This window comes from Phodopus roborovskii, unplaced genomic scaffold, assembly GCF_943737965.1.
Source record: "Phodopus roborovskii unplaced genomic scaffold, PHOROB, whole genome shotgun sequence".
Lineage (NCBI taxonomy): Eukaryota > Metazoa > Chordata > Mammalia > Rodentia > Cricetidae > Phodopus > Phodopus roborovskii.
In genome coordinates, this window is record NW_026126576.1 from 1202359 (window position 1) to 1224595 (window position 22237).

Sequence of the window (22237 nt, forward strand, 5' to 3'; positions counted from 1 at the left end):
AGTCACTGAGGGTGTGTCTCTTCTACAGAAATGAAATCATTTTGCTTTGGCTAATGCAACTATTTTAACTTATGCTATTCAACGAGGCTGGCAAGCTTTCCCCACAGAGGTCCCAATAATATTTTCAGCACTGTCAACCATCTGTTCTTAGTCACAGATGGCATTTCTCTGCCAAGGAAATGCACAAGCAAGCCTAGACAATATGCAGACAAATCGGGCTGATCCCAATAAAACTTTATTTACAAAAACAAGGGGTGGGCCAGATTTGCAGCATTCATAGAAGAACTACAGTTTGCTGGCAGCTGCTATACATAATCTGATGTAAGCTGTTTTAACAATATGGAAGATTTCTCCAATTTGCAAATATAAAAAAACACCTCAGTATCCAAGAGAAGAACAGTGTATCTTTGAGACCCAAGTGATGGCTCTCATTTTAATAACTGGAATCCAAACCATTTGACTGAATACTACCTTATCTTGAGGAAATACTTTGCTGGGCTTCTGCCAAGTGATGTAGTGGACACCTCTCAGCCTGGCTAGGTCTAAGTAACAGCGCTCATCTTCACAGTTGTACCTAAGGACACAAGGGTGTCACGACATGAGGCTTTTGTCCAGGAGGTTGCCCAATGTATAACAATATGGGGGGGGGGGAATCCATCTCCTAAATATGGTCTTACTACAGGTTTTATAAATAACAAACAAGAGTGAGATAATTTTACAAACATGCTCAGGGTAAGGAGACATAGGTCTGTGGTTTGTGGTAGCACGCATAAGGTCCTGGGGTGGTCCCCAGCACTGCAAAAACAATTTTAATTAGTATTCTCATGCCAGGCGTTGGTGGCACACACCTTTAACCCCAGCACTCAGGAGGCAGAGGCAAGCTCATTTCTGTGAATTCGAGGCCAGCCTGTTCTACAGGGCGAGTTCCAGGACAGGCTCCAAAGCATTATTCTCAGAACCTTGTCATAATTTTTAAAAAACAGAGTAAGGTGGAAGAGTGGGCACCTTATTCAATAGGTCCCACTGCCTATGAACTGGAGATTATCTTGTAAGACAGAATCTTCACATACAAGGAAAATGAAGTTAGGGAGGCAACACATTCAAGGTGAAAACATCTGCTTAATGAAGGAGGCGAAATCCCACCCAGATCTGCTGGGCTCCAGTATCTCACTTACAATCCCCTCCCTTTCTCTTTTCTTCCATCCTCCCCTCTCTTCCTCTAGAACAAATGAATTAAGACAGAATTCCCAATCCCCTTCTACCTCACTAGCCACTTGAGAATGTCATGCAGAGTACTGGAAGTTTGTAACAACCTTCTCTTCAATAGTCTCCTTAAGGATTCATCCTCCTCCCTGCCTCTGCCTCATAAGTGCTGGGTAAACAACCCACCTTTGGAGATGGTGCCTCTGCTATCCCTGCCATCACCACCCTGTTCTCTTTTGGCATGGTAATTATACTGTCACAGGGAGGGAAGTACTCACAGGGCTAGAGGCAAACAGTAGCGAACTCTGCCTGGGGAAACTACAGACTCAGGTCCTATGAACCATACTGAGGCTACAGGGAAGGAGGGAGTGCCTGCTTCCTATGAGTATGGCAGACATCAGATCTTTCAGATACCACCATGATGGCAGGGTATTAGGCCTAATACTCTTAGGTGGCTCATAAGCTCTGCAGGGAAAGCTGCCACCTGTACTCACAGCTCGAATACAGCAGCCCAGTCTGGAAGGAAAAGTAAATGGGTAAGGCCAGCTCCATGCATGCCAATAAATATGTCCGTGTTGTGTGTGATTCTCAACTGATCCAAAAACCCGAGTTCTCTGCAATGTGGGACAATACAAGACAGGTGAGACAAAGGGTTAGTTAGTTCATGATCCACAGTGACAGTATTTATACACTTGTGTCACATTCCACATCTGTGCTGTTATGACAACTTCAAGCACTCCAGTATTTAATAACTTCATTCATTGTCTGACAACTAAACACATACTTTAAGCACAAACTTGTAGCACAAATGATAAAAACCCAGAGACAGATATTGGGATTCAAGCTGAATATGAGAAAAGCAAAGAAGCCAGCCACTAGAGAGTACTCACCTCTACCAATGCTCAGACTCACACTGCTCCGACTGTACTGAGCTCTTTATGCTCTCTCTAGTGCTGGGATTAAAGGCATAAGCTCTGTTTCTCTTATGTAGCCCAGGGTGGCCTTGAACTCACAGAAATCCATCTGCATCTATCTCCTGAGTCCTGGAATTAAAGGTGTGTGCCACCACTGTCCAGCTTTTATGGCTGTGGCTAGCTTTGCATTCTGATCTCCAGGCAAGCTTTATTAGATCATAAACAATATATCCCCATACAAACTCTGTCTTTCAAGGGAACATTAATAAAATCATGACACATGATATAAACACAATTAGCAAATAGGTCTAATTGAAATAAAAGGTACCATTCAAAGGTAGGCATATAAAACTGCAGAGCAGGGCTCCTAGCAGGAAGACCCACTCTTGCTTCTTCGTGGAAAGGGAAAGAAGCAAGTACTAAAGAGACAGCAGAATATCCCAAGCTGGAAATTACTCCTGTTAAACAATAAAGGAACTTCTAAAAAATGAGAACAGGGACTGGAGAGATGGTTCAGCAGTTCAGAGCACTGGCTGCTCTTCCAGAGGGTCTGAGTTCAATTCCCAGCAACCATCAGTAACTCTTGTTCCAGGGGATTCAAAACACTCTCCTGCCTCCCTCAGTCACAGCACACATGCAGTACTCAGGCATACATGTATGCAGTCAAAGCACCCATCCACATAAAAGAAAACAATAATGTAAAAAAAAGAGAATAAATTATGTGACGTGAGTTACTAGATACCACATACCTAAGATGATCTCAGATGCAACAATCCATTGCTTGTCTTTAAAGAGCACTAAAATTTGACAGTTGTTCTTTAAAGTCAAGATACCAGCGGAGTGTGAGGATAGAAAACCATGTGTGTGTGTGTGTGGGGGGGGCATAGGTCCAGAGATGAACATTGGAAAGGCAACAGCAGAGGAGACACTGGTATCCACCAGCCTATGTGTGCTTCATTCTGCAAAGGGAGTATGTTTTCAAAAGCTGATTACATAACTGGGAGAGGCAGGCACGTGTCAATGACCCATAAAAGGTCACTGCATACCTCATCCCCCGCCTCCCTTCCTACCCTCCTTCTCAGAGCCAGGCACATTCTGCTCTATGCCTGTAACACCAGCAGATGCAAATGTGTCCACTGGAAATCAGTCCACTGAAATGTACTGAAGTGAGGCTAGGCATGAGGGCTAGAATATGGGGGTGTGTAGGGAGCACTGAATAGTCACGGAAGAATAAGTACTGCCAGGCCCACTGTATCCCAAGTGGAGCATGCTAAAGCTCTAAGAAGGAAAGGTGAAGTCTTTCTTAAATCAGCTTTTTGAAACATCCAAAAACAAAACGAAGAAACGGAAAAGGCAGACAATCTTTCTGTGTGTTTGACACCAGGGAAAGGTGTCTGTTTGCCCAGGAATGTGAACTAGTGCTAAAGTAAGGACAGTATGATAGTTAATTCTGACTAATTTGACCCATTGCAGAATCACACAGAAAGGGTGTCTCCATAAAGAACTGTCTAAATTAGGTTGGCCTATAGGTATATTGTGAAGGGTTTTCTTAATTGGTTAATTGTAGTGGAAAGACCCAGCCTGAATATGGGTGATGCCACTTCATGGCCAGGCCCAAGACTAAATGAAAAGGGAGACCAGGCTGTGTACTGGCATGCAGGTATAATCTCACTGCTCTGAGACTGTGAATGTAATAATGTGACTAGCTACTCCAGGTTCCTACACCTGAACTCCCTGAAATGGTGGACTGAAGCCTGGAAATATGAGCCAAATAAACCTCTCTTAGGTTGTTTTGTGAAGGGTTTTTTGTTTGGTTTGGTTTTTTTTTTTTTTTTTTTTGTTTTGTTTTGTTTTGTTTCTAATCACAGCAATAAAAAAGGAAGCTAAGATGCATTTGCTCAGGTAAAAACAGGTAAATCCCTTGGACTTGCCAGCTGGAGGATCACCGCGGACTGGCAGTCACAGATGCCAATGTTAACCACTTGTTAAATGACCACCATAGACTGACAAGGTATTGATTGATTTTCCTTGCTTCACTTGGAAAGTGCTCAGACAAGCAATGGCCCAGCACCAGAGGTGCCTCTCTGGCTCCTTCAGGTTGATGCCAGGTCTCAGTCTTGGCCACACACTTATGTCCTCACATGCCTATGGAAGAAGCCACCACAACACAGTGTACTGTGTGAAACAGAGGAGTATTACATCCTCAGAGCATGGCTGCAGGTGTAAGGTGAGAGAAAGCCAGTGTGACATAATAGAGAGCCTTCACACGAAGGCACTGTCCGACGGATTTCTCCATTCTGTGTCTGAGGTCCCTGGCACAGGAGGCAGTGTCTGCCACACCTGGATCTCATCTTAGAAGCCCGGTGGCTAGCTCATCCTCATATCCTTAAGGATTCATTCCCTTAGCAAGTCGGAGCTGCAGGAGGTGCAGCCTCACTCCCAGGCCTATGTAGCTGCAGGAAGTGCACCTATGGTAGGTACCCTCTGCAGGGTCTATGTGCGCACACGGACTATCTCTCCAGCCCCTTTTAATCTTGCTTACACTGCTAGACTTTTTCTGCCTGGAGGATGTACTCCCACTACAGTGACTGTTCTCAAACCAACAGGAATTACTACACAGCAGTTTAGGCCTTTTATGTTTTCTTTTATAATTCATGGCCTTCAAAGTTGAAATCCGTTAGCTAACAGGGTAAATTAGGCCATATAGATGTGCATATGCACACATCTATATATGTGGATATATGTATATCTGTGTGTGCATGTTAAGATTTAATAGTAGCTGCTAACTTTTTAAAAATTCAGATATTTCAGGAGCTGGAGAGATAGCTCAGAGATTAAGAGCACTGGCTGTTCTTCTAGAGGTCCTGAGTTCAAGTCCCAGCCACCACATGGTGGCTCACAATCATCTGTAATGAGATCTGGTGCCCTCTTCTAGCATGCAGGCAGAACACTTTATACATAATAAATAAGTAAAATCTTTAAAAAACAAATCAGGTATTTCAAGTGAAAATCCGGGTTCATTATTTCTCCAGAAAAATACAATTGAACTTGAACAGGAGACCTCAGGAAGCTCAACAGTGCCCCCTGAACTTGTGGCCTCTGTCACCATGTTTTGCTTAATGATAGTGTCTGAGTGTCACTTCTTGCTCTACAAGGGCAGAGTGCCCACTACAGAAATGCTCTGTCCCCACCAGTGAGTGGCTCAATCTGGGGGAGAGAGTATCTTCCCGGGTGGAGACTCACCTGTACTTGTAATCAACAATCCGGACTTCAAATGTGGATACTGTTTTCAGTGCATTTGCTAGCTGGAAAAAAGAAGCACATGTAGAATTATTTTTTTTCTGCTTTCCTTTGTGAATCCTAAAGTTTTTAATTAAAATCTGTTTTGTTTGTGTTTTCTGAGTTCATATAGTGCCTGTGTGTACAGAGGACAACTTCACTTCATTTGCCCTGGAGCCAGGCACACCTGCTCTCTCTCTCTCTCTCTCTCTCTCTCTCTCTCTCTCTCTCTCTCTCTCTCTCTCTCTCTCTCTCTCTCACTGTGTGTGTGTGTGTGTGTGTGTGTGTGTGTGTGTGTGAGATATGTCAGTGAGGATGTGTGAACCTGTGTGTGCAGGTGTGTTATGTGTTTGAAGACACAGAAGCAACACCCGGTGTTGTTTCTTCATGACTCTTCAATTATATTTTCTGAGACAGATGTTCTCCCTGAACCAGAAGCTCGCCAATTCAGTCTGTGAGCTTTGGGCATCCACCTGTCTGCCGCCCACGCCACCTCTTGGTGCCATGGTGGAGGATGCTACCAATCTTGGCTTTTGTACACTGGTTCTAGGAATCCAGACTCAGGTACTCACGTCTGCATAGCAGGCCTGCATAGCCATTTTTCTAGCAGGATCTTTCATTGAACTTGAAGCTCACTGTTTTGGCTCAGCTGGCTGACAAGTGAGCTCCTGGCATCTGCATGTTGCTGTTCCCCAATACTGGGGTTATACGCACACGCAGCCATTCCTGGCTTTTACATCAGTGTTGGCAACTTAAACAGGTTATCTTGCTTTCACAACCAGACCTCTAACCCAGTGAGCCATCTCTCTAGTCCCTAAGCCTGGATCTTGTATATGGGTTCTGAGGATCAAACTCAGGTTTTCATGCTTGTTTGTATGGCAAGTATTTTACCCACTGAGCCATCTACTCAACTCCCAGAGTTTATTTTGTTTGCATTAGACATCACTTATATCTATTATTTTAGAGCTCATTTGAATTCAAATGTTGACCCTATCTCTTGACTTCATTACTCTATTTCTCCATAATTTCAGAGCTACTGGGTCCTTCAAGGCCTGAGAGGACACAATACTCCAAAACTATGCTGAAATGGCTCTTTCCAGACAATGGCTCATTCCAAACAAACCATAAGGAGTTTGGGCCCCATCCTCCAGAAATGCTGAAGTAGCAGCAGAAAACAAACTTGCTATTTCTGTATAATTCTAAAATCACATTTGGCTATTATTCTGACAGACAGAAAGCTACAGAGTGTGAGTAAGTGCTTATCAAAGCAGCATCATGATCCTGCATGTCCCTCACAGCACTGTAACCTGACACTGACGGTTTGCATCCCTACCAGGTCCTACACAACAACAGCAACATCAAAGGTTACAGAAAGCATTGATGTGGCCAGGAAGCAGCAGTGATGGGAGTTTGCCCATGAAAAAGGCTCTTGGTTCTATCCATGGCACAGAAGCAGGGGCGGGACAGAGAAATGGAGGGAACCAAATCATGCTCTTCTCACTACCCAACCTCTGTTCTTCAGCAGTGCATATGGATTGCTGAATGCAATCTAACTAGTCACTCCATTTTATACACATGTATGCACAACTGCACAACACACATGCAGTCACTAGACAGAAGTTTTCCTCTATAAACAGGCATGCCCCCCTCCCAAGAAAAAAACTAATTAGGTAGCATGAGATTCAGTCATTTAATGAGGTGGACTCGCATCAAAGGAATTCCATGTGTCTGAGAGTCCTAGAGGGTTATCATTGTCTAATTTCCGACCACTCATGATTACCTCAACAAACGCTACACTAGGGCAAGTTTGAGGTAACCAGACTGCTTGTACTCCTAGCACTCATGAGGCTGAGGCAGTAGAATTGGGAGTTCAAGACCAGCCATGCCTACACAGTGAGTACAAGGTCAGCCTGGGCTACACACACCCGAGGCTTATTCTCTGTTCACTAATCACTAATCAGTGTAGCCAAAGTACTGTTGCCCTTGTCATGCATATGCTTTGGAACCCATAACCTATCTTGGAGGAAGAGCAGCATGCTGGGTCTCTTGGCCATGACATTGGGACCTGAATTGCTAATCTCACCTCAAAACATTTGTACAGTTTGCCCATAGAGTCTGAAAGTGTCAGGCCAGCACCACAGCAGGTGCTGGCACTGTGCCTTTCCCCAAACTTGATGCTATTCCTGCCCTGCCCTGCCATTTCCTGATGGTCTGGGCTCATAGGTATACTCAACCTCCTCTTGCATCTATCGGCTGAGACAGTAGAAAAACAGTCTTAGGTCCAGGCTTTCTTGATTATCTGTCCAGTATGAGGCGGAACGCAATCTATGATCCTGCTCTGCTGAAATAAATGAATTGGATGCCCAGGAGCAGTTTCCGAGACAGTCAGCCATTCAAATGGATGGAATCTCTTCTAATTGTATGTGCTGCCGGATGCTACAGAAATACCAAGTGACATCAGTCATCTCCGAAAAGGCATGCTTGCATGTTGTTACTAGTTTGCCTGGAGGGAGAATGTTCAGCCTCCTGTTGCAGCCCAGGAAGGACTCACAGTTTTGTTTGGCTTTGGTTTTGCCTGTATTCTACATAGAGCTGGTGTGGGTGTACATTTACGATAAAGCAGATCTGGATGGGGTGGGAGTTTGGAGAAGCTAAAGATAGTACTTGCAATAGGCATAGACCATTAGGTATCTCTAGAAACCAACAGTTTCAAATAAAAACTTATAATGCAATATGAAAAAGCATAGTTCATGAGCCAGGGGAGGCAGAGTCATTGTGATAAAAGTTCATACCAAAGTACTAACCTCGTTTTGGTTCAGTATTTTCCGGTATTCTGTACTGCGTGCAAGAATGGTAACTCGAATTTTCCCATCCTATGATGAAAATGAAAAGTTGGAATAATATGGCATGTGTTCAGACCAAAAAGAACCCCAAATCTCAAATGTAATTTACCAGAGAGGTAAAACTCACTGAGGACATATTTAGAGGATGGTGAATATTAGCCTGACTCATTAACCATTATCTTAGGAGTATTACTCAATGATACAAATGGAAAAAAAATATGTCATTTATTGGAGCACAGAAGGAAATGGGAGGCATTATGTTAACATAAGTCAAGTACAGAAAACAAATACTGCATGCTCTCCCTCAGAGGCAGACGTTAAAAGAGCTGATCTCATAGCTGTATACAATATTCTCTGGAGGATACCAGAGAAGTAGAGAGTAGACTAGTGAGTGGTGGACACTGGGAAGAATGCCAGGGGAGAAAACAGACAGGATAATTACTAGAGACACATTACAGATATTGGGGGACCAAGGTCTGCTGTCAATGTCACTGGAGAGTTACTGGGCATAACAACAGTGTATTGTCTATTTCCATAAAGCAAGGAGAAAAGATTTGGACTACTCCCACAACAAAGACATGGTTGATGCTTGAGGTAACAGAAATGCTTTGATAATTAAGCTATGTCAAAATATAACACTGCACTCTAGAAATGTGCTCAATCATATGTCAATTATGAAGACACATAAGTGTATCCACTTTAGCCATAGAAGGCAAAACCCTCTTCATTACACTATTACTTAGGTTGTTGGTCAGTAGGGTAGATTGTTTTTAGCAGGGATTACAGGAGTCAATTGGGAGAAGGTAGAGAGATATGGGCAAAGAAATAAACACAGACAAGGAGAATAAAGCATATTCTTACAGTACCCTTTAGCTTATCTTCAGTGGCTGCTGACTCCTGAATTCAGAGGACTACAGAACAGGCAACATTATCATAGCAAACACTGCCTCCTGGTTATGCTTCTCTCCAAAGGTGGCACTGATTAGAGATGAATAATAAAGCCTACTCAGAACCCATAACATATCCATTACCTTGGGTCCCTCTTGAGTAATGTTCAGCCTATGCAGCACATGCTGGGAGAAGGCCCTGAATAACCCAGTATTCTGACAGCCAGAGATCTAAAACAAAAGCACCAGATCATGTTATAGCAAATACTCCTACACCGGGATTTCAGAAGATCTCTAAAAACATAGGAAGGTTATCTTAGATGCTTACCAGCGGTGTGTTATAGAACAGTCCATACCGCATGCGGGGCAGCAAAGAAAACACAGCTTCTTTAAAACACACCTAAGAAGCAAGACAGTTTAGAAGACAGCACAGTAGGTGTGCACCCTTAGCAGGACAGCACAGTAGGTGTGCACCCTTAGCAGGACAGCACAGTAGGTGTGCACCCTTCATGCCAAAACAGCAGTCCTCATTTTAGAAAGTAAATTCTAACTCTTCTCCATCCTGTACCAAAATGGTCTAACTAGCAAACTATGACAAAGAAAATAAAATTCATATTTTTGGAAATTGTATAGAAAGAAGGTTTGAAGGTTTATTTCCAAGAATTCTAGCTACAATTAAAAAAAAAGAAGTCAGAAATCAATGGTAACAGCCAAGAGAAATTCAAATTAAATATTTATTCTATGAGTCACTTGAGCCTGACAGTTACTTAAAAACATTTCAATAGATTTCCAGTACCTTTTTGGAATCATAGGTTTTCAAATGTATGATGTCATAATCAGTAAATGCTTTCCAGGTATCAGAGAATAGGTCACCGTATCCATAAGAGCTCTGAAGGTGGAAACAAGTTAGTGTTACAAGAAGATGCTTAAGACACACATATGACACCATTTGTACACACAATAATGTGCTCAGTGAGCGAAGTCCATCACACTAAGTAGATTGTGTTTGGAAATAAATACAAAGCAAGAAAATGGCTTGAAAGCTTAAACACTATATGAAAATTCTCCCCCATTGAATAATGAATAATGTGACACTACCCCATTCACATTAATAATGTCACTAGTAACATCACATGATACAACATATAACCCTAACAATATCTGGGATGCTTCTCATGTCCCAGGTAATATACATGTTCTAGGCACATAGATTATTAATTCAACAAACACCCCTACAACTCTAATGGGCAAGCTGATGTCCTCAACCTCATTTTATACATGAGGAAACTGTATAGAAATTCAAATAGTTTGCCTAAATTGTAGAGCTAGTGAGTTACAGGGCTGTGGTCAAACACGGTCTGTAGTTTCAGACTTCATGTTCAAAAATGCTTTCCCTTGGTGTTTCTCCAGCAACAGTCCAATAAAGACCCTCAACCATCTATAATCAAACTCTCCTGTTGATGCTCAATATAAATAATTCAAAGAAATAAACTTACAGTTTCTTGAGATAAAATAAGGCACATCAGAAAGGAATTTTAAAAATAAAATAGAGTGATTCTGGGGTGGCCCCTTCCTAGAGAACTTGTGAATTATTTGAGAATAACCACATGTAGAAACAAATTCAAATTACCCAGCACAGTTGAGGGAGAAGTGATTTCTCACTTCACATGAAAGAATATGTGGGTATTTTCTCAAGGGAAAAAAAGGAAAGAAAAACAAAATTCTCCCATGCAGGTCTCAAATTTGAACATGCCCAGACGCCACCCCCCCCCCAACACACACACACAGCAATACTTTTAGGACTCTGCTCACAGGAGTAATGAGGGTGAGCATGTGAAGAGAAGGACACAGTGAGCCCTCTAGACCTGATGGTTCATTCATACTGATCAAAACTATTCAGAAAATAACTGTGTCTTTGTTGCCACTCCAGTATAACGACTGTTTGCATGCACTGGGGTATATAACCTAGAGGTAGTTTCAGAGCATCCAGTAGGATGTGTGTGGTCACATGCAATTCTATACTAATTAACACAGAGGACTTGAGCATCCAAGGATTTGGGTGTCCAGAGTGGACCTTGGCAGTAATCCCCCATAGATACAGGGAAGGATACTGCATATGGCTAAGGTGTTTATAGCATCCAGTAGACAGCTCAGAATCAGAAACAAATGAAGTGTGGGGTGAAGAGAGATGAATACATGCAGGAAATCCATCAAATGAAGAAATATGTCACCACTCAAAAAAGGACATGGAAAGATGCCCTTGTAATCTCAGGGCATCTTTTGTATGATGATATAAGTAAATCTTTATATAAATGATATGCATAAAGTTCTTTGTACAAGTCCTGATAAATTCTGGCTTAAGGATATATTTACATTTACTCAGATTAAAAAGTCTTGAAGGGACATATATCTAAGCTAACTATTTCCACCCTAGGGGGATGATGAAATCACAGAGGGAAAAGATGTCTTTAAAGGAAAAGAAAACCTCACATGCCTCCACATTGTTTGACCTCATAATAATGGGTTATTATTTCTATAATTAAAAGGGAATAGCAAAGATCTTCCAAATCCTCAACACCAGAAAAGGAGTGGCCTTCTATGATTTAGTAGGCTGATGGCTTTGCCCAGGAGCTGAGTACCTCAAGGGGACAGTCACAGCACTGAGCTCTGTGAAGTAACATCTTAATGGCCAAGGTCCTTGGCAGTAAGTGTGGCAGTATCAGCATTGGTTAACTTAAGGCATTGGTGCTTAACCTTCCTAATGCTGGGACTCTCATGTTGTGGTGACCTCCAACCATAAATTATTTTCATTGCTTCTTCATTACTGTAATTTCTGTTATGAATCATAATGTAAATATCTGTGTTTTCCGATGGTCTTAGGTGACCCCTGGGAAAGGGTCATTTGACCCTCAAAGGGTCATGAACCACAGGTTGAGAACCACTGACTTAAGACTTGGCTAACAAAAGCTCAACTGTGGACAATGCAGTCATATAGTACTGTCCCCAGGCAATCTACAGGCTTTTATGCACTGCATTCTGTACCAAGCAGACAGAGCTACTCATGAAGAACTTGACTGGGAAGTTAGGATTTCTTTGACTAAGAGAGAAGTGTGGACTATTCCTTTATACTGTGTGAATGTATATCACTGTGATTGATTTAATAAAGAAGCTGACTGGCCAATAACTGGACAGATAGAGGTTAGGTGGGACTTGCAGACAAAAAAGATCACAAAGAAGGAGAAGAGAAGTCTTAAGAGTCTTGAAGAGATGCAGAGGAAGCAGGAGATGAACTTGCAGTCACTGGGCCATGTGACATAGCATAGATAGGAAATACAGGTTAATTTAAAATGTAAGAGTTAGCTAGCAACAAGCCTGAGCTATTAGCTGATCATTTATAATTAATAATAAGTTTCAGTATAGTTGTTGGGGAACTGGCTGGTGAGACAGAAAAGTCCTCCTAGAGGAGAGATTTATAAGGCAAAAGCTAGAGGACCAGAAAAGGACAGGTAACACAGAGAAGCCAACCACACTGCTCACCTACATACATGCCACTTATCTGTACAGAAAGACAGTCATACTGCCTGAAAACCATGTGTCTTGTTGGCAGACATGGTGACCATGCAAACATACACAGGAAGGACACCTAGAAGCTAGCTGGCTTTAACTCAGTCCACTTAAGGAGGATGCAAACAGACATGCAAGATGGTATGAAAAGGTTTCTAGAATGTATGTGACAAGCTTCTCTTTACCTCATAAGTTCTTCAGAGGACTATACAACTAGAATCTTTGGCTCCACCCATCTATAAAATACACTAATAAAAATCCTCATCCAAATTCCACATTGCGACGATGTGATTTTTTTTTAAGTGATTTCTTTTTAAAGTCTTGCAGAATTTCTGAGAGATGTTTTACTGAGCAATATGGCCCACTTAAGCAAAAAGAAGGAAAGGGAAGGGCACTGTTCCCTTTGCTCACAGAAACACTGCCAATAAATGAAACTGAAGGGACAATAAAACTGGACTCAAGACGGAAATGGAAGTGTATGTAGGGCAAGAGATAAAGAAAGCAAAAGCATGCCAAAAATGCAGAACCAGTTTCCCAAGGACTTGGAGCCAGCCCAGAGCTCTGAGAGACAGCTATGGCGACAACCATACTGTAAGCTTACTGTCTACGAAGTCGGGCCTGCAAATGCTTTCTCCTTGTCTGCAGAACTGTTTATGGATTAGCTGGTGCGCTCTGCTTTCTGAAAACGCAGGAGGTGCATGCCAGCTGCTCCCAGACAACATTGCTTCCCATTTAGATGCATGTGTAAGAGTCACCCTAGGTCTTGAGCTAAAAAGCAGGCCAGTTAGCATGAAGCTGGCTGTGGCCGGAAAACTGCTATTAAGCAAAAGATAGGGCTGGGGGAGCTCCGTGGTGGAGTGCATGCTTTTGCTGAGCATGTTTGAGGCTCTGGGGGAGGGGCAGTTCAAAGGGCAATGTTAACAGAAGCGCTACCACTTTGAGTCACAGAGGCTTTATGTCTCAGAGGAGCACTGAAGCGGACATTTGGGAACTCCATATACGCCAAAGGGAAGGAAATCCCACTTCTCCACTCTGAAATTCAAAGCACTTAGGATCACACATATCTATGGGACGGGATGTGGCTCAGGTGGTAGAGCGTTTACTTAGCATGAAGGAAGTCCCCAGTTCAATGCCCAGCACCATACTTGTAATCTGAGCGAACTGGAATGCACAAGGAGCAAAGGTTCACCTTCAGCGACATAGTCCATTCAGGGTCAGCCTGGGCTACATGAGACCCTGCCTTAGATGAAATTGAAATCCAACAGAACAATAACAGCAACGAAGGACAGCACATCCTCATGTGCCTGCTAGTGTGCGCACGTCCGTATACGTCAGGGGCCCACAGAAACACATTTGAACACATCTATACATGTGTGAGCCCATGGCATAATTTTTAAACATGCATCTTAGAAACCTCTGTCTCACAAGGTCAGAGGTGCACAGTGACAAGCTAGACAGCTGGTAGAGCAAGAGAGAGCAGCCGCTGACTTACGGTGTCCCACATCACGATGTACACGTCTGTACTGAAAGAATTGTTCACGTGCTGAGTGATGTAGAGGTTGAGGAAATCACAGAAGTGGTGGTACATGTTAACACCTGGTGTTGGGAAAGAGGGGGCCACGTTAAACAAGCGTGCAGCGCACAACAGAGCAACTTTTGTATTCCGTTCCAGCTGCTTGCAGTTCTGTTTATTTCTCCTTAAAATCAATGAGGGAACTTGCTTCTCCTAAATATGGGCTAGACACAGGTACTTGTCAACTTGAAGAAGTTTCAAGCTCAAAATCTTACTTTTAAAATTGATACTTTTGAAATCAGGAATGCATTTTCTCCTACATCTCAGGTCATAAGAGAGCATTAAGTTCCCAGGGTGGGAAACCACATAGGTCTATTTAACGCAGCTATCCAGCCACGATGACTAATCATTCCTTCCAATTATTCATTTTGTTTGTTTTAAATCAGCCAAATGACACCTGTACACAGAAGCACAGGCAATAATCACAAACACTAACAAAAACTAACAATTCTTGTCTGTTTTTTTCTTATTTAATCACTTCTTATATAATTCTTCTTAAAAGTTTTTTGTATATGGGGGTTCTGCCCCAAGTATGTCTGTGTACCACATGCATGCCTGGTATCCTTGGAGGCCAGAAGAGGACATCGGATCTCCTAGAACTGGAGACCTTCATGAAGATGGACAGGAGCTTAGTAGGTCAAAGTACAGAAGCAGCCATAGCTGTCCCTATTTTTAATTCCCATGCCAGCCATCAGAAAGACACAAAACAAGGGCCAGCAATCGCCACCCAGCCTGATGACCTGAGTCCAAATCCTGGCCCCCACATGTTAGGAGAGGACCAATGACTGCAAGTTGTCCTCTAAACCCAACAAATTCAGTAAAGTGCTTGTGCATGAGTACATTCACACTAAAAAATAAATGCAAGAAAGAAAGAATGGCCAGGCAGTAGTGGCACATGACTTTATTCCCAAAACTCTGGAGGCAGAGGCAGGTGGGTCTGTGAGTTCAAGTGCAGCCTGGTCTATGAAGCAAGTTCCAGGACAGCTAGGACTACACAGAGAAACCCTGTTTCAACAAACAATGAACAAGAGAGGGAGGAGGAAGAAGAGAAGGAAAGAGGAAACGGGGAGAGGGAGGGAGGAAGAGAGGCAGGGAGGAAAGAGAAAGGAAGGAGGGAAGGACGGAAGGAAGGAAGGAAAGAAGGAGGCAGGCAGGCAAGAAGGAAGGAAGGAAGGAAGGAGGCAGGCAGGCAGGAAGGAAGGAAGGAGGCAGGCAGGCAGGAAGGAAGGAAGGAAGGAAGGAAGGAAGGAAGGAAGGAGGCAGGCAGGCAGGCAGGCAGGAAGGAAGGAAGGAAGGAAGGAAGGAAGGAAGGAAGGAGGCAGGCAGGCAGGCAGGCAGGCAGGAAGGAAGGAAGGAAGGAAGGAAGGAAGGAAGGAAGGAAGGAATAGGAAAAAGAAATAAATGGCACACTTTTGATTTACGTATATGAGACCCAGGAGTCAGCCTGGAAATTGTACAAATATAAGTGGATGACTTCCTGTGAAATAGCAAAACACACATTTCCAAATGAAATTATGAAGTGAAACCAGCCTTCAAATGAAAATCAGTGACTCTCAAGGGCAGAAACCATGAAAGACCCTGACTTCATTCCCACAGTAAATTATAACAGAGTGCCGGGGAGCAAGAGGAGTAGAGCTGCCAGTCTGGAAACAGTTTCCTCAGATGAACAGTTACAAGGGATACCTTCTCTCTCTGATTACATTTATCTACTTATGTGTGTGCACATACATACAGCACAGTGTGTGTGGAGTCAGAGGGCAACTTGCAGGAGTTGGTTCTCTCCTTTCACTATTTGTGTCCCAGGGATCACACTGAGATTGTCATACTTGGTGACAAGTACCTTTACCCATTTAGACATCTTGCCATTCCTGGAAGGAACAATTTCGTGACTCAGAAAAATCTTAGCAAAGAGACTATTTTCAAATGAACAGGGAAAGCTTCACTTAGTGAATGCCCCCTTTCCCTCATGTGCACTACAGCTTTCCATAGCTGTCCCATAACATTTAGGGATCCCTAACATTTACTCTGGAATGCAATACGTACGCATGACAGTGTCTGGTGTCACGAGGATTTAAAATGAGGAAGTAAACACAGGCTTGCTTCAAGCTGGAGAAGTGAGGCTGGGGTTAAGTTCTGCTATAATGTTCCTTGCCCCAAAGTAAGAGTTAGGAACAAAAGAAAATTAGATGATGGTGTAAGTTAGAAGAAAAGATGAGTAACAAATATAGGAAAGAAACGGTACACATCTATCTTGGCCCATTCATCCCCACTTTACACATTCTATTGTACACAGTCTGCATACATATTTCATTGCATATGATCTGCATAAATTTCATGCTTCACACACACTCCTTTACAGGAAGATCACTATGTCTCCATTGCCACTCTTTCATCTGCATATTTTTTAAAAGTCAGAACCTTGAACAAAGCATTTTAAATTCGCTTTTATTTCAAAAAGCTAAACTTGTCTGGTTCCTGAATCTAACACTTTATAATATAAGAGTTACGACTTCAGATGGCAGAGCACATTAAAACTATGATCAATAAATTATGGTAATTCTCAAGTATTCCTGACAGAGGGCTCTCTATATTTCACTGTAGGCCGGGCCACTCATGAATTTTGATAGGATATAGCCCTACAATCTCCATCTCTCATAATGAGAGGGATAATATAACATGCACTGTGTCTCTCCTTCCCAGGGCTGCTAATTGCCGGAGTTAAAGTTATGCTTGCAGGCCAAGACTTAGCACTGGAGGCATGATGGGAAAATAATTCCGATTTTTTTTTTTCAAGAATATACTGCAGTGGTAACTTCCAAAAGAGTTTTACGTTCATTTGGTTACAGAAAGTTGACCATGGGAAGGGACTGGCATTCTTTCCCACTTACACACACACACACACACACACACACACACACACACACACACACACACACTAAAACATAAATTTAATGAAAGTGATTAGAGAAACCAGACAGGGTAAATTTAATTACAAAAGGTATATACAGGCCACTTTCATCTTGATTTTGATGGAATCATTTCACATTTATGTGATGGTTTTTTTCTGGAATGCCAAAGGCGTTAAGGTAACAGGAAGTTGAAACTAGTTCATCTATGATAGAAGAAGAAGAGCCAGTGTTTATCATACTGCAAATTGACAAAAAACAGGTACAAGCATGTCTGCTTGTTAACAGATGAGGGCCTGAAGAGACAGCAGGTGGTTGAGAGCACAGGCCGCTCTAGCTGAGGACCTGGGCCAGTTCCTAACACTGAAATAGTAGATCACAATGATCTAAATCGCTGCTACCTAGGATCCAACGCCCTCTGGCCTCCACTGGCACTGCATGGATGTGGAACACAGACACAGGCAGACAAAATACCCATACACATAAAATAAAACATCTTTTTCTTTAAAAAAAAAAATAGATGCACTGCACCAATCAATACACAAGTAACATACAAAAGGACTTCTTACCTGCATCTAATTTCATGAAGTATGTTGGTTTTTCTACAACGAGATCACATTTAGCATCTTCTATAGGTCTGAAATTGAGCTGAGTATAGCTTTGTAGTTCAGCAAACCTGGAATTGTGAATTGTGACACAGTTTGAAAGTGACTCTTCCAAACATCCTGTTGCAACAGCATAACTTGCACCTGCCCATGAGGCAGGTCTTATTTCTAGTATTAAGCAGTCCTGTGTAAAACCTTCCCTAATTTGCTGACATTATAGACTCTAATGTCAACTTTAATGTTGAGAAAGCAACAAAAATGCTTTCGAAATTCAGGCTAACTCGTGTAAGACTCGTAAGACAATTGGGAAGCCACCACAACATGAAAAAGATGTATCAATAGAGATTCAACAAAGTGTCCTGTTATTTGGGGGCTGAAATGAGAAGACGTGTGGGCCATAGAAATTTGCACAGTAGACTTCCTGGATTCTGAGGAAGATCATATTCCAAAACAATCTAGAGCCTCAGAAAGACAGAAGATGGGAAAGCTTCCCTGAAGACTGGGAAACATCTGTGGAAGCCATGGGTACAATTTTCATACAAACGAAGGACAGACACCAGCATGTGAAGATGAATGTCTAAAGCGAACTGAAGGTCACCAGCAGCCCCCTGTGAGATTGCAGCTTAAGTGAAACATTGAGCAGAATCACTCAGAACACAATGTGAAAACGCAGTGGTGGTGTAAACACTGTTCGTGAGTCTTTCTCTCCCTTCTGCCCTCACTGCTTCTCTCCCTCTCTCCCCACATCCTTCCTTCCTTTCTTGTATACCAATGAGCTCTCCTTGCATCATGTAGAGGGGAGGGTGATGCCAGAGTGTCTTCCTCAATCACTCTCCATCCTATTATTTTTAGTCAGGGTCTCTCTTGGAACCTGAACCTTGCAAGCTCAGCAAGACTGCCCAGACAGTGAGACATCATGGATACAGATGAGTGCCACTGTGCCTGGACTGTTTTATGTGGATCCTGAGGATGAGAACACAGGTTCTAATGCTTGAGCAGCAAGACTTAACCCACTAAGCTGTTTCACTGGCCACAAGAGTTCCTTAGTACTTCTCCCAGCACTCAGGAAGCTGAGGCAGGAGGATCACAAATTCCAGGTCATACTGGGTTATTATAAAGACAATGCTATGAAATAACCCTTCTGTACACTGAGAAGATGTGTTGCTCTCATTGTTAATTAAAAGTTGATTGGCAGATGGCTAGGCAGAATTTTTCCTGGCAGAGGGAGCGCTGGGGAGAAGAAGGGCAGAGTTAGAGTTGATGCCATGAGACACAAAACGAGCAGGATGGGAAGTACACACATGAGGTAAACAAGCCTTGGGGTAGCACACAGATTAACAGAAATGGGTTAATTTACATTATAAGCGATAGCTAAAAACAAGCCTAAGTTATTGGCCGAGCATTTATAATTATTAATACTAAGTCTCTAGAGCTGATGGGACAGAGCTGGTAGGTGACCCCTATGAAAACCTCAGCGTACAAAAGAATATTATTTTAAAGAAGAAAGAAGGGCTAGAGAGATGATGGCTCAGCATTTAAGAGCACTGGCTGTTCTTCCAGAGGACCCTGGTTCAATTCCCAGCATCCACATGGTAGCTCACACCTGTCTGTCAGGGGATCTGACACCTTAATACCAATGCACATAAAATAAATAAGTAAATAAGTTATTAAAAAAAGAAAGAAAAGAAATGGAAATTAATGCCCCCGCCCCAAATATGGTCATAGTTCAATGGCTTACTTCAATCCAACAGAACACAGTAGTTTGTCACTGCTGAAGTTACGCTACACAACATTGCAGCTTCCATCTTTAGGAAGACATGCTCTGGAGGAAGCTGCCTACCATGATGTTTCTGAGTAGCACTATTAAGAGACCCATAGAGTGAAAACTGAATCCTTGGGTCTGTAGCCAGACAGAATCCCAGGCTCTGAGAACAGCCTGGGTGAGCTTGGAAGTTAAGTTTCCAGGTCTAATTGGGCCTAGAGATGGTGATAGCCCCACCCAACAGATTGACTACAGCCTTACGAGTCCCTGCTGATCTGCCCCCTCTGACATCAGAACAGGGTGAAATACTAAATGTCATCTGCTTTACTTCAGGGTAATCTGTAACAGCAATAAATCATAAATATAACAATGCCCTAGAGTATATGTTAGGATAATGTGTTACCCGGCAATAAATAAAACAATTATACCCTCAGGAACTGTAATATAGAATAAGATATCAAAATGAACTAGGATTGAAAATGCCTTGTAGGATAGAAGAAGCATCTATTTGCAACAATCTGCTAATTCCCCAGAATATTTTCATAGCAAATGACCAGAGACTTTAACTTTATATAAGAGTAGCCCATATAATCATAGTGAACATTTGTGGATGACAGAGGATTCCGCATCCTAACTAGGGTGGTGGTCACATGTCCCTAGACAAGGGATATAAATGTTGTAATATACACATTTGGAGAAAAGCACAGAATAAGCCCACATATATGTGGTTAATAAGACTAGATCAATGACAATTTCCTGGCTTTGGTAACTGTTCTGTGGTTAAATGAGACATTCTCATTCCAGGAAGCTGGAGCAATAGTACAATAGGAACGACTGAATGATGTTTAAATCTCCATGAGTCTAAAATGGTTAAAAACTAAAAAGTTTTAAAGCACAAAATCTCATTAATGATGGTAAAAGTTGGGGCAGCATCTGGCCTCAGAGAGAGGAAGGTAGGAGAGTGCCTAGTGCCTCAAATGCTCTGTTTTCTGACCTGAACAATAGTTACATAGGTGAGCTCGAGTTTTCATTAGCCAAGCAAGCTCTTAGAGGAGGGGTAGTATGCTTTATAAAATGTGCTTCCCAAAACACAGACAGAAATTGTGAGTTAATAATATTTCGTGTCAAATAAGTTTTCTTTCATTTACAAACAGCAAACTCTATAGCTGCTTTTTAAATTTTTGTAAACCAATATTTAGTTCCAATTAAACTGAGAGATTCATCTGACCCTGCCATTTCTCAGAAGCTCATGCCTGTACAAATTAAGTAACTTTTTCCATATTAGAGTGCCTCCCAAAACCTAAAAATGCCAAAAACAAACACAAATACTTTAGAGACATATTTTTAGAGAACAAAATCGTGTTACCAAGACTGCAGAGGGCTTTTGCGTTGACCTTCAGACATCAGTGCATGACTGTCCAGCTTACAGTGTCCTCCAACTCCACCACCCTGAAGAAAATCTTCCTTGAATCTAGTGAATAAAAAGAAAGTTGAGCTGGGATATTTCTTATGACTCAAGTTGCTGGGTTGGAACTAATTTCTTAACAAAATTTTCATCAGGTTAAAAAAAAAGATTTATTTATTTTTATTTTGTGTATAAGGATGTTTTGCCTGCATACATGTCTATGCACCATGTACATGCGTGGTGCCCTGGAACCAGAGATAAGAGATGGTGTGAACCACTGCATGGGTGCTGGGAATCGAATCAAACCCAGATCTTCTGCTGGAACAGCTAATGTTCCTAACAGCTGAGCCATCTCTCCAGCCACTGGATTTATTTTGCTTTATTTAGAGACAATCTCCTTGTAACCCACGGTAACCTTAAACTCCTTTTGTAGCCAAAGAGACCATGAACTTCTTGATCCTCCTGCCTCCACCTTCCGAATGCCAGGATTGCAAGCACATGCCACCATGTCTGGTGCATGCAGTACAAGCACACCCCTGCCACAGCCACATCCCCACGCCCTTCTTTGGACCATAACTTATAAGCATGTGCTGCATAAAGGACCGCAAGGAACCCAGTACACCCATGAGTCAGCAGTGCGACAGTTAGGTAAAGGGCCTGGGTCACCCATTCCTCACCTATTCCCTAACCCTTCAACCATTTTTCTACAAAACAAACCCAAGACATAGCCCTGCACCTGGGAGCATTTCAGAAAGCCTTCAGCTTTACCAGTGACCACACCACATAAGTAAGTACCTGTCATGGTTCCTCTTGACGTTTCTTAAGTCCAGATACAGACCAGTAGCTCTGCAGTACTGAAGGTACCGGGAACAAACCAGACTCGAGTCACTCTGAAACATGATCCAGATGAGGACAGTCAGCTGGGGACAGGATTAGCACTGTGAGGCCTCACTGTGCTGCCCATGCTGATGGTGCTCTGTGTCACCTCCCTGCAGAGGGACCTCTCCACTATTTCTGAGTTTTCTCCTTTCCAGCAGTCCGGTCAGGAGTACATCTATATGTCTCTGTATGTTTTACCTTACTATGGCAATTTCCCAAATGCTCTAGTTTATCACTTCATATGTATCTAAGTAGTATATGTATATACTCACATATATAATACACACACACACACACACACACACACACACACACACACACACACATATATATATATATGAAAAGCAGGGTCTCACTCTATAGCTCAGGCTAGCCTTAGACTCAGGATCTTCCTCCCATTTCAGCCCCCAAGTACCA

At 42.5% G+C, this 22237-nt stretch overlaps 1 protein-coding gene across 2 annotated transcripts in view; it reads right to left on the bottom strand.

Annotated features, from left to right (window-relative positions):
* The window catches only part of Eogt (EGF domain specific O-linked N-acetylglucosamine transferase), a 33435-nt gene that overhangs the window by 2125 nt on the left and 9073 nt on the right, over window positions 1-22237 (bottom strand). For both annotated transcript variants that reach the window (XM_051203508.1, XM_051203509.1), the window contains exons 7-17: window positions 21737-21831; window positions 20903-21007; window positions 17739-17845; window positions 14183-14286; window positions 9923-10015; window positions 9455-9526; window positions 9271-9357; window positions 8201-8269; window positions 5361-5422; window positions 1698-1817; window positions 472-574 (exon numbers count right to left, since the gene is read on the bottom strand). In XM_051203508.1, coding sequence (XP_051059465.1) covers window positions 472-574; window positions 1698-1817; window positions 5361-5422; window positions 8201-8269; window positions 9271-9357; window positions 9455-9526; window positions 9923-10015; window positions 14183-14286; window positions 17739-17845; window positions 20903-21007; window positions 21737-21831 — 1017 coding nt within the window. The remainder of the gene's footprint in view (window positions 1-471; window positions 575-1697; window positions 1818-5360; window positions 5423-8200; window positions 8270-9270; window positions 9358-9454; window positions 9527-9922; window positions 10016-14182; window positions 14287-17738; window positions 17846-20902; window positions 21008-21736; window positions 21832-22237) is intronic.